The 12,796-nt window shown below is 49.2% G+C and overlaps 1 protein-coding gene across 3 annotated transcripts in view; it reads right to left on the bottom strand.

The window, feature by feature from the left end:
• The window catches only part of TXNDC16 (thioredoxin domain containing 16), a 76,875-nt gene that overhangs the window by 60,008 nt on the left and 4,071 nt on the right, over positions 1–12,796 (bottom strand). Inside the window, exons 2-5 of one of the 3 annotated variants that reach the window (XM_019502316.1) lie at positions 11,652–11,656; positions 8,767–8,901; positions 6,100–6,303; positions 415–497 (exon numbers count right to left, since the gene is read on the bottom strand). In XM_019502316.1, coding sequence (XP_019357861.1) covers positions 415–497; positions 6,100–6,268 — 252 coding nt within the window. In that variant the 5' untranslated portion in view covers positions 6,269–6,303; positions 8,767–8,901; positions 11,652–11,656. Of the gene's footprint in view, positions 1–414; positions 498–6,099; positions 6,304–8,766; positions 8,914–11,651; positions 11,657–12,796 lie in introns of those variants that run through there. The other 2 variants (XM_019502404.1, XM_019502236.1) reach the window with 2 other exon arrangements.

Genomic DNA, 12,796 nt, shown 5'->3' with positions numbered 1-12,796 from the left:
AGACCATTTCAGGCTGGACATAAGGAAGAATTTCTTTACTGTCCAAGCCCCCAAGGTCTGGAACAGCCTGCCATCGGAGGTGGTTCAAGCACCTACATTGAACACCTTCGAGAGTAAATTGGATGCTTATCTTGCTGGGACCCCAGATGACTTCCTGCCCTTTGGGCACGGGGCTGGACTTGATCTTCCGAGGTCCCTTCCAGCCCTAATGTCTATGAAATCTGTCACGCAGTCGGCTGTAGCTCAGGAAAAATCTTTTCTTGCACGTTGCACCTTCCAAAAACAAGGCGTGCGAGTTGTTTGGGGGTGTGTGGCATGCAATAAAAGTACAGTAATCCTCCAGCGTCTAGAGCACCCTGATAATGGGGAAATCTGTGCATCCCAGCTATTAAAATAAATAACACTGGAATTTACCTTCACAACAGAAATCCCGTAGTCCTGGAGAGGTTGCACAGAGCTCTCCATCTGTTCCAGGAATGGACGGACACCTGGAGAAACTGAAACACAAACAAAACGGGGTTTCATCATATTTGTGCAACAGACAGATACAGAGGACAAAACCCAGTGTCACCTTAACCATCTGGGCCGGGCTGTGACACCCTACTTAAGCAATAACTCATTCCACAGGAATCCCATTGACTTCATTAGGACTGTACATGATATAATGCATGTCTGGTATTACAATCTGTCCCTATAATAATTTGGCCCTCTTGCCTCAGTTTCCCATATTACAGAGAGGGGAACTACTTTTCCCCCCCACCCTCAGTCTTGTCAATCTTGTAGGGGGCTTCAGCATGGGGGGATCCTTGAATCAGCACAGGCTCCCTCCTGCATCGGTGACCTTGTTGGGAAGCAAGTGCAGAATCAGGGCCTTTGACTGCCCGTTCTTCTGGCCCATGGCACTCTCTTGCTATGTTTATGCATAGCACCTAGCACAGGAGGTCTGTGCTCTTGCTCGAGACCTCAGACTGCTCCTGTACAGCAATGATGATGAAAATGAAAAAGGAAGGTGAGAAACTTTCTTCAAGTGCCTGCTATCTTTGCATCTGGCTATAACCATTTCCATATTACATAATCAGCACTAAAAGAGTGGGGTGTAAGAAATCATAGAAAAGTCAGGCTGGAAGGGACCTTCAGAGGTTATCTAATCCAACCCCCTGCCTGAGGCGAGATCATCCCTATCCAAAACATCCTTTATAGATGAAAGGAAAGAGCTTTGAAATATTATTAAAAGAAAAAAAAGGAGCATTACTAGCTACAGTCTGTTCCCATCTTTAAGTACATATCTTAAGTCTGACAACTGATGATAGCCTCAGCTAGGCAAGCTTTAAGACCAGGTGAAGCAGATGGCTGCTGACCCCAGTGAGAATTTAGGGGCAGCAAAAAAGCAAAATTTGCAGAAAGGAACCATGTATAATTTACTGGCGACAATTGTTTCCTGTTCAAATTGGCAATGTTTGGAACCTGTTGTTGGCCAACAAAAAAAGCGGCAGGTAGTGCTTTCTACCTACACAATTCGTTCCCTGTCCGGTTGTTTCGAAGATCCTAGATCAGTTTGCATCTGTCTGTATGTGTAGCCAGCCAGCAGGCTTCCCCAGTAGCGTGAATTGTCCTGATGGACACTGACAGTGATGCTGACAATTCTTTACAAACAAGGAAATGTGTTTTTTGAAGATGAGAATTGCAAAAGAAAGGCAGAAAGAAGCCAACAGTACAGAATATGGTCGAGTGCATTCTCAGCTCAGCTGTTTTGCTTCCGACTGCTGCATTTTCTCATCCAAAATAATCATACAAACAATGGTACACCTACTTCTGAAGACAGCTTCCTTCATAAAGGAAGTTTTATTTTTTCTGATAGATCTAAAAGAAGAGAGCAAGAAGAAAGTGCTGTAACCAATGAGGCAGCTCCATCCATGGATGCAGGTATGTCTTCGAGCAATAGTAACCTGATGCAACTACACTGTTGTTCAAGGAATAAGAAAGCATCTACAGAAGAGGCGATTTGGAGGAGCGATGCTCTAAGAGATCCAAATAAATGCCCTTTGCTTGTGAATGCTGGACCAGTGCAAACAAACTGTAATGATGTCCCTTTGGACAGAGATGGAGGAAAATATCCAGCTTTCCATTTTCCACACTAGCTTTCAAAGAGAGAACAGGACTCCTGTCTCTATTCCGCTTCAGCTGTTTCTGTTTATTGCTTCTGCTGCAATTTATTTAACTCCAGAGACTTTGTTTTATGCAGGAATGGTGTTCAAGACTTTAAAAACATATTGAATAGCCTAGTGAAACATGAGAAATCAGCAGAGCGTGCAAGCATATGAAGGGAGACTTACAAATCAGGTTGAAGTAAGATTGTATAACTGATAAAGAAAATCAGCATTGGACTATTTCTTTGGTAGGACACTGGGAACCTGTTTTGGAAAGTCTGATTTGATCAGACAACTGAGAGTAGAAAACCTTCCCATGTGAGGTTTAGTGAATTAGTGCCATTAATTTCCCAATGGGATTTTTTAAAATTTCTTTCTTGGGAGATAAAATTTTGTGAAGAAAGAACATCGCTGACACATTATCTCAAAGGAAATTCATAATCATTACCCTCGGCCGAAATTGTCCAGATGAAATTACTCATAATTTTGAGAACATGATCAAGGAGGAAATGATTTCTGCTTTGAAAGCTGCCGAGTATCATTCTGTTGTATTTGACTGCACACACCAAGTTAATAAGCAAACAGAGAGGACAATGATAGTTAGATTTTTCCCCCTGTGGGAGCAGCCAGAAAGGCGAGAGAGCAGTGTTATGATCCAAGAACATTTTGTTGGACTTTTTGAACATGAGAAATTCTCCTAGCACTGGCATGACAGAAGCTGTCCTTGAACATTTGAAAAAAAAAGAAAAACCTGGAAAGTCACTGATTTGGAGGGGTCATGGTTATGGCAATGGGGCAAATATGATAGGCAAAGACCACGTCATTCAAAAAGAAATTCAGTACCTTAACAAGAGAGAAATTTTGATGCAGGAAACATCCTTTGAATCTTGTATGCAGCGACATCACCAGTAACTTGCCCTCAGTTGTGGTATTTCTGAACATCATTCAAAGCGTTTGTAGGTTTTTTTGTAGCCTAATCACAGCAGTTGTAATGCTCTGGTACATGACTAACCTGTTTCCAAAACTCTTATGAGAAAGAGGATGGAAAAGCAGAATCGATATGATCCGTGTATTTTTACTCAAGGTTCAGAAGTCTACGATGCTGCAGTTTCAACTACCAGTGATTCAAGCCTAAACATCCTATGGAAACCAAAACTCAAAACGATACCAAACTACTTGCTCTCTAAATCTGTGACTACAAATTTTTGTGGTATTTTAGCATGAAAAAACTGGCAAACAAAATGCTTCTTGCAGCCGAAGTGGCTACCAAACAAACTATGTGCCAGTTCTTCTTGTACGTCATTCACACGTGGCCTTATTGATGCTAAGGGAACTGGTTGGCGAACTGGAAAGTGAAGCTAGGCTCCTACAAGAAAAACATCAAACCAAAGTACAAATCAAAGAGACAATGACTGATAACAAGGCCAGAGATGAACTGTTAACTGATCCAGAGGAGACTATTCATAGAATCATAGAAGTAGGGTCGGAAGGGACCTTGTAGATCTTCAAGTCAGACTCCCCGCCTGGGCAGGAGAAAAGACTGGACTCAAATGAGTCCAGCCAGGTAGGCATCAAGCCTCTTCCTGGTTCCATTAAAGGTTCCATTTTTTCTAGGGGTGCACCGATATTTTCTCAGCTGATACCGATAGCCGACTATTCACCAGGTAAATTGGCCGATACCAATCCAATAACTGATTTGCAGGAGCACAGGCAGGCAGTGTGGAGAGCAGCTCCCTGCAGGTAAGTCTGTGGAGGGGAAGGGAGGAGGTGCTGCCCAGCCAGGGTGGTGAACAAGACCCCAGGGCCAGGGCAGGGAGCAGGATGGAGCTGTGGGTGGCTCACCTAGGGGATCCGTGTCCTGGCGCTTAAAAATGATGGTGAAGGTGCTTGAACTAAAGCTTCTTAACTGAACTTTAGTTCAAGCACCACCACCACCATTTTTAAGTGCGGGGATGCTTTTAGGACCAGAACCGAGCAACGCAAGGGTGGAAGCAAGCTGCCTGCTGCAGGCTGGGGGCTCTCTGCCCTGCTGCCTTTGCCCTAGGGGCCCCGTACCAACAGCACATCCCCTGCCTGCCCAGCAGTGGGGGGCACAACTCATTGCCCCCACTGCTGCTGCCGGGGACACGTAGCTAGTGTGTCACTCCTGGGGCAAAGGCAGCAGGGCAGAGAGCCCAAGCCCACAGCGAGCAGCCCATATCTGCCCAGCCCTGCACACAAATCTAGGGGGCACATGCACCCCCATCCTCCCCCAGGGGTACGCGCAGCAGCAGAGAGCTGCCCGCACTCCCCCATGGCTGCATCTTGCTCCCGGCCCTGCGGCCCCATTCACTGCCCTGGCTAGGCAGCACCCCCAGCTCCAGCCCCTGCCCCACTCCCTCCCTCACTGTGGGAGCCATGATTTGCCCCTACCACCATGCCCTTTCCCCTCCACGGACTTACCTGCAGATGCTGCTCTCCAAGCTGCTCAGACGCATTCCTGGCTGCATGCATGCACACAACATCCAGGGGCCACGGCCAGAAGACATATTATATTTATCAGTACATTATGGGCTACATCAGGTAAAAAAAGCCAATAACCAATAATCTTAATTTTCCTTGCATCAGTGCTGATCTGTTATGGCACTGATATATCAGTGCACCTCTAATTTTTTTATTAAGAGTACTAGCATACTGTCCCTTGAAAGGCTTCTCTAATGTGAAGAGCACCACAGCATTATAGAAAGTAGGGGTGGAAGGGACCTTAGGAGGCCTCAGCTCAAAAACAGGATCAGCCCTCTCTAAATCATCTCAGCCAAGTGTTTTTCTAACCTGCACTTAACTTCTTCCAATGACAGAGAATCCATGAGATGTTCAGGTTTATTATCATCTCTCTGAAACATTGAAGACACTCCACAAACCAGCAGAAGCCACACTGGAGTCTGTGCACATTTGTCCTTATCTACTGAACCCATTCACCTGCATGAGTCTGCCACACACACAGAGGACAGGTTGTCTTAAAACATAAGTTTGTAGACCCATATCTGCTTAGTGCAATGGCTCATTCTCATCTGGGGAACCTCACTTTAAATTTTAGTTGAAAGCTTGTTTGTAGAGTGTCAGCCTGAAAGATGCCGTGTACAAGTTCACGCATGTTAACACCAAGCCAAATTCACTACAGCAGCCAGTCGCTGGTACCAAATCTTGAGGAAGAGACTTTCAAGGTTTGGCAGAGCTGACAGCAAAGTTCTTTGCTTCATTTCCTAGTGACATTCTCCCCAGCAAACGAGCACAATTAATCCTCTTATGGGTCCACTGTCAAGTCAGGATCCTAACAGGCAAGGACAGCAACAACTCCTGCTGCCTATCCTGAAAGGTAGAGGGCATCTATCACAAAACATGACAGCTAGACTGGCTCCTGCGCCCATGGTTAGGCTCCAGAGCAGCCCTAATTATACCAAGGGGGGTGTAATATAGTTCTATAGGACAGGAACTCTTCCCCTGCCTTGCAGCAGTGGATCGTACTGCAGTTCTTAAAAGCCTTTTTTCCCCACCTGGGTTATGGGGCTTTGACTAGCTGCAAGCTGGTCCATGAGACCAGCTCCACATGGCCTTACCCTGCCCCCAACAGTGAAGTCACGGGGATCCAAACAGCAGCATCAACTCCAAGCTCAGGGACTAACACAGGAACAACAGTAAGCAAGAGCTCAAAGTCTGACACACACAGGCAGAATATGCGGGAGAGGGGTGGATTAGCTCTTCATTCAAGAGATGAATCTGATCAGTTCTCTCCTGTGATGCAAGATTTACCACTTCCAAAAACTGCGGTCGCCTGGTTTCCCCGTTCCCAAAGACAGGACTTTTCATCTCTGTGCTACTATTCATTCTCACAGTTCCAGGAGACTCTCTCTCCAGTTGCTCACTTCTCCTGCCTGCCAAGAATAATGAAAACACACGCAGGGAAAATACATACCATTGTGACTAAAATAAACCAGAGATGCTTTGCCGGGTTGCAAGCTACTGAAATACTCTTGGGGGCTCAGCTCCAGAAGCGCATTTGCATTCCTTGCTGAAGACATGCAACAGGAACATAACAGCAGGAAGGAGAAGCCCGGAGCCCATCTGTTCCTTTTGGACGACATGATTCAGTCTGTCAACAGCGCTGTGGAGGGAATAGCTGAAGAGAAAAAAAAAAAATCCCCATTAAATACTGCTGCCTGCTGTTTACATTGCTCCCCAGGTCCATAACTATACATTACAAATTTGACAAGTAAAATGTCAGCCTACTCCGCTAGAAATCCAGCAGGCGGTTCCAGTTTCAGCAAACGTCATGCTGATTGCAATGTGAGCCAGCCCTGTTTTGTAGGAGTTATATTCATAAGCGCTAAATCCATCGTGGTTTGGGGCTGTTTTGCTTTTTCTTGAGACAGTCCAACACGTGGACACAGGGAGAACTTTACAAGCTGGTTTTGCGGTCATACAGACCCCCAGTGCTGGTTATCGCCTGACTGGGATCAGAAAAGCTTCCCATACTTGACTGATAGAGACTTTCATGAACAAAGGGTTTCAGAAAGGACAGTGCTGGTTCCCCCTTTCCATCCACTCTGCCAGCCCGGTGCGAGGGGCAGCCACCTGCAGACAGGCAAGTGGGTGGAAGGCATCCAGGAGCTGAAGCTGGAGATCCATGTGCTGGGGCGGGAGCCCTCGGCTGTAGCTTCCCCCCATCCCGGGGCAGCGCAGCAGGGGCTGGAGGAGGAAGAGTCGTCGTCACTGGAGGCAGAGGGAGCTGAGCAGTACAGGGGCAGCTGCAGCAGCATGAGGAGCAGCCCCACCAGGCAGTGGCTGGGGCCAGCAGGAACAAGCACCTGCATCTGCACCACCTGGGCAAGCTGTGCCGTATGTGCTTCCTGCTCCCCCCGTCACCCCGGCCAGCCCCCAGGAACTAGCACACAGGTAGCCCCCCACACTCACATGCACACACCCCCGTCCCCCACCACATCCCTCACCCCCCCCTTACCGCATCACACACAGACTACAAGAGAAATACCAAGTGATTATGCAATTGCCTCTAGATACGCTACTCAAAATACATAAATCAGGACAAAAATTTGCTGTTGCAATGCAATTAAAATATGTTATAGTAGAGGTTTGACTTTTACAATATGATTTGCTTTTTATCTATACTTTGTTACAATGATATCGTCTAAAAGATTGTGTGCGTGGCCCTCGCCAGCTCACCAAAACTCGTTGAGCGGACCTCCAGCCAAAATAATTCCCCACCCCCGCCTTAAGAGTGACATCCCCCCGCAGGCCCTATACCAGCGGCTCCCAAACTGCAGGTCATGATCCCAAATGGGGTCGCAACATCAGCGGTTGGGGTCGTGATAAACAGCGATAAACTGCTGCCAGGTGGGTAGGGGGCACCTTGGTGGCCATGGTGGCGCAGTGCTCCCTCCCGCTGGGCCGTGGAGCCCCCGGGGGGAGGGCAGCAGGGAAAAAAGCCCTAAGCATGGGGCAGGCAGCCTGTATCCTCACCCCCAGGGCTCTGCTCCAGCTGTGCTGCCCTCAGGGGAGGGGATGGGGGTAAGAGTCAAGCACCACACTCTGCTCCAGCTGCAGCTGCAGCAGCCACCGTGTCCCATGGGCAGAAGCCAGGGCTTGGGTGCTGCCGGGGGGGGGGAAATGGACATACACAGAGGGGCTGCTGGCCCTAGCTCTGGGGCACCGGGGGGGGGGTGGAAAGCAGCAGCAGCTGCCCCCAGTGTGGAGAGAGCTGGGGCAGGTAAGCCTCCCTACCCCCGTCCCAGTCCCTCGGGTGGTCAGCAGGGGTTCCCCCCACCTCTGCCCCATGTCAGGGTATATTTATCTGCAGCATACTCAGCCACTAAGTGTCACCGCTCGTCCAAACAAGTGGGGGGGTGTCCCTAGTGAGCAGGAGAGACAAAGGAGGAATTCAAGCTGCGTAGAAGTCCATTTATTTTGTAAGACAGTTGCAGCAGTTTCCATCAATAAGCATCCCCTGTTTAAGAATAACAGCAATGCCACGCGCTGTCACACGCTGCGCTGCCATCTCACTGCTAATACGAAACTCAAAAACAAACAAAGAAAAATGCTCCTCTCGAACAACCGAGCCAGATTTGCAGGTCCTCTCTCTGGGGGCTTGAACTCTGCCTTTCCTGCTTGAAGGGCAGAAAATAAAAGGACTTTCCAACTCTTTAACTGCACATTAATTCCACATTCTAGTAGCATCCCCACCATTGCCTGCAATTGTAATCGTCAGCTCCCCACTTTGCATCCCAGGGGCATAAAAATAGTATGCTCTCTTCACCGGCTCCTTACACTTGCCTCACAAAACCAGATATTTTTAACTATCTTCTGAAAAACAGAATGACACTTCACCGTTCCCTAGCAGCCTTTCAGAGGGTAAAAACAGCGATAAAGCACAAGGAGTCCAATCCAAAAACCATGGCAAGCAACAGGAAGACTTCTGCTGGCTTCCCCAGACCACACTTTGATATGGAAATTAAGCTATAGGAGTCTACTATGGACTGCAAAAGGAAATCAAGATGTTATTTTCATTTGAAAGGCTCTGAATATGTCCTCCCTGCTTGCACAGCAATCACTTTGCTGCTTTGTTCACCTGGGTGGTTCATGGTGTGTTGTTAGAAGGAACATTTGCTAGACAACAACATCTTGGGTCTTGGAAGAAGTGCCATGCCGTACCCTGCACGGTGCAGGGGAAGCCAACTGTGCTCAGAGAGAGGCATGGGCAGATCTCAGCTTTTGAAAAGGGGCATGCAGAAAGCACAGTGTGTGGTCACATATTACACAACATCCATTTTTCTCCAATTGAAAAAAAACTATAAGCTTTGCTAGTATTCCAGGGATCTCAGGCTGCCTTAACCCAAATATGATTGAAGCAAAAGAAAAAAGAAGCAAACTTAGTAGAATGTGGATTCATTCGCAATATCGTATATTATGTATAAAATCACAACGAATTAGGCAAAACAACCAAAAGATGTTGTTTCATTAGTTCCGCAGTCGCTCAAGATGCACCTTTTTCTGGATTCATTAAACAAAATCTAGCCCAGAGGCTCTCTCCTCATCCCCAAGCAGTGCACAGCACCGTCTCTGGCAGTCCCCACAAACCCACACCTGGCACCCCATCAACGCCTGGCCTTTCCAGCCCTCCCTATTTCCTTTCTCCTGCTACCTTCCCTGCTTCTGATGCTCCCATTAGACCATCCTATGCCATGCCCCTCCACCGAGCCATCCTCCAATATCTGCCCCTCCTTTTCATACACCACAGTGACGATTGCTTGCTCCCACTGCCTGCTCTCCACTGTCCTGCCTCCCTCCGCACACCCCACCGTGCTGCCATGTCCCCCTTCCAGTCCTATGCCCTGGATCTGTCATCGCCTGCCTTCCGGCCATGCCCCACCTGACGGCCTCGCTCCAGCAGTGGCCTGGACTCCTCCAGCTTCCATGGCAAATATTTCTACCATTTCTAGTGTAATGGTGCTCTCCATATTTGGAAGGGCCATCCTTTATAACAGGGCAACTCCCTAAGCACCCTTCAACCCACCAAAAACCTGCGCAGAGGTCTCTCTCTTCAGCAAGGCCAATAAAACGGATGTGGAGCTAGGAGGCCAAACCATTCCAGGGAAAACAGGAGCCTTTTGTCTGTGACAGGAACCTTTTTAAACCCCTCAGCTATAAACTTCTTCCTTAGACCTGCCCCCAGTCTCTCTCCCCCAAGGAGAAGATGGGCTGCGTGGAAAAACAGGGCAAATATTTCTAATGGGGACATCTCTAGAGAGCAGGCAGTTGGGTTTCCCCTGCTGAGAACTTGGACACATGATATTTTTAGGCCACTCTAATCACAAAGAGCAGAGAGATGACATCCAGCCCCACATTAGTAGGACTTGATTCTGGTGTAGGATTACCCCAGGAAAAATCAAGGGTCACATGACGCTGGTATAACTACACTGACACATGTGTTATCTGTCCACAGCTTACCCTAGGATAGCCATTTCCTTCCTTCTCTGCTCTCTTAACACTGACATGGCACTAGACTAGCACCTCGTGAGTTCAGCTATCTATGGATCACTGCACGTCTGTCCAATGAGAATCTCAGTTATTTCACATCAGTGCACAAAATTGATATCAATGTACCAGCTGTCCAAGCCCTCATACCCTGGACTTCCATGATGTATGTCCAACGATTGAAGACCTTATAATTAAGAGAACAAATCTTCCCAGAACAGCATGTTGCAGCCTGACACCTGGAGCACCAATGAGACTAGTGGAGGCTATTAATAATCAGCAAAACTTGTCAAAAATTGATTTCCCCATGTTAACAATTCTGGTGATACTCCCACTGATCTAGCATGCCTTGATGCACAGACTTCAGGGCTGGCCAAAGGGTTGGCTTTGGGGATGCACTTTCCACCATCCCTACAAAAACTTGCCCACATCTGGCCAGCTCATAAGCTTCTGGAAAGTCATGGCTTGCACACGCTCAGCAAAGACTTGAGACAGCTTCCCACTGAAATCGCCCAAAATCCTGTCCACATTGAGCATACGCCAGTGCGGGGCAGAGCAGGACTGTCCCTGCCATGGCAGCTCTGGGTGGATGCAGACCACGCTGGGGCTGAGCCCGTCTTCTCGGTGCCCTTAATAACTCTCAGTTGGGGCAAAGCCGCATGGAGGAGGAACATGCCGAATTCAAGAGACGGAGACAAGAGCCAGACTCGTGGAGTGAGGGTGAGGAACTCATGTCAAAAGGCCCAAAGAGGAGGTGTGGAGGCAGGAACCAACTGAGCAAGGTGAGACCGATGCCCAGGGTGTGCTCATGGGAACCGAGACCTAAGGGGGATGCTGGGGTTGGAAGCCAAAGGAGGGGATGGAGATGGGACTGGCTGGGCAAAGTACACAGGAGCTTGAGGTGGGAAAACCAATAGCAAAGAGAGTGAGAGCAGATGCTGGGAAGACTGGGTTAGAGATGGGGAGCCTGGAGGGCAAGGGGACTGGGATCAGCAGCCTGACGAGCAGACAATCGGACGGCCTAGGCGAGGAGAATGGGACTGAGATGAAGAGCCCGGGATGGAGAAGGAATCAGGCAGGTGAGAAGGGATGAGACAGAAGCAGCTGGGTGTAGGGGAAAAAAATGGGCAAGGGGGTCCATGTGCTGCACAGCCCTCTCCATTCAAGGCTGGGATGGAGCCCACAACCCGGCTGCTCTGAGCAGACACCGAATGCACTGCTGGTGGCATAGAGGACAAAGCCGACAGCCGCTATCAGTTACTCCACCCGCCCAAGCAGCAGGGTCAGCGCAGCGGAGCCAACAGCTCCAACAAGGCCACGCACTGGAATCATGGGTTATTTTCATTTCATCACGACCAGCCTTCAGGACATGCTCACAACCGACCAACGTGAGGAGCACTGTGCAGGTGGCAACATCAAGCACTCGGGCTGGCAAGTGCCCACGTTGCCTTTATTCGGCACCTGCAGCCAGCACCGTACCTAGACTCCTGGTGGCCCTGGGTGAACTTTTAGTATCGTGCCTTCTTTTGCCAGAGATAATGATAATTGGACAAAAAAAAAGTTGCTCTTTTCAGGCCCCCTTTCTGTCTGGGCTGTGGGCAGCTGCACAGTTTGCTCATGCCTGTGTCTGGCCCTGCCTGCCACGTGCGCAGACCGCCTTTCATGACATGCTCACTTGCTGCTTTTCTCACAGGACCCTGCCTCAGTGAGTGCACAGCGTGGACTTGCCCTGGGGAGGAACCGGGGCTGTGTAGTGAAGGAGACTCCCGGTTGTATGCCAGCTCCCACCACCCCAAACTGCACACCCAGAATTAGCCAAGCCTTTTGCCCTTAACTGCTCTGGACCTCTGCTGTCGAATGGTGGGGAACTCAACTCCTAGGGCTGCTGTGATGATATGGCCATTAATGTTTGTAAAGCATTTGAAGGAAAAACCTTAGAAGAACTTGGTCATATGGTCTTCATGGCAGGGTCTGAGAAGCGCGCAGTAGGTAAGGGAGGGCACTGAGGATCAAGAGCTGCTATAAGGCAAGGGCTGTCCATCCTGTGCACTGAAAGAGGCAGGGTATGTGCTGGGCATCTAACCCTGCTTCACTTCCTGGCTGTAGGTGCCCAATTTGGCAGCCTGAGCGATGCCCTCTTACTGCCAGGCTCTACCCTTAACCATGCTCCGAGAAGGCACGTCTGGAACCACAGCTCGACTCCACATGCAGGTGTTGTGCCGGAGCTAATCCTAGTGCTTGCATGCCACCCCCTTCAGCAGGACTTGTACAAGCATCGCCAAGGCCCAGGGCAATGGTACAAGAGGTGAAAGAGCTGGCAACAGCCAAAGAGCTGAAGTTGTGCATTGGAGCGATTGAGGGCATATCCATCCCATGCCAGTGGCGGGTCTGGATGAGGCGGGGCTGAGAAGGCCTGGCCACCTGAGCCTGGTGACCTGCTCCAGAGCTGGGAGTTTGCCCATGACACTGTCCTGGGTTCAGCCCCAGAGCAACCTCCTGGGTGAGCTTGTGGCTCTGGAGCACAGCAGTGGACTCGCTCAGTCTTACCACCCACCCCCCAGCCAAACTCAGGGGGCAGGGCTATTCAGGATGCATTCAAGACAAATGGCATCCTGCAACCTTCA

The sequence above is a fragment of the Gavialis gangeticus genome, unplaced genomic scaffold, assembly GCF_001723915.1.
Source record: "Gavialis gangeticus isolate Ggan-Ray unplaced genomic scaffold, GavGan_comp1, whole genome shotgun sequence".
Taxonomy (NCBI): domain Eukaryota; kingdom Metazoa; phylum Chordata; order Crocodylia; family Gavialidae; genus Gavialis; species Gavialis gangeticus.
This window is presented reverse-complemented; position numbering and strand designations above follow the sequence as displayed.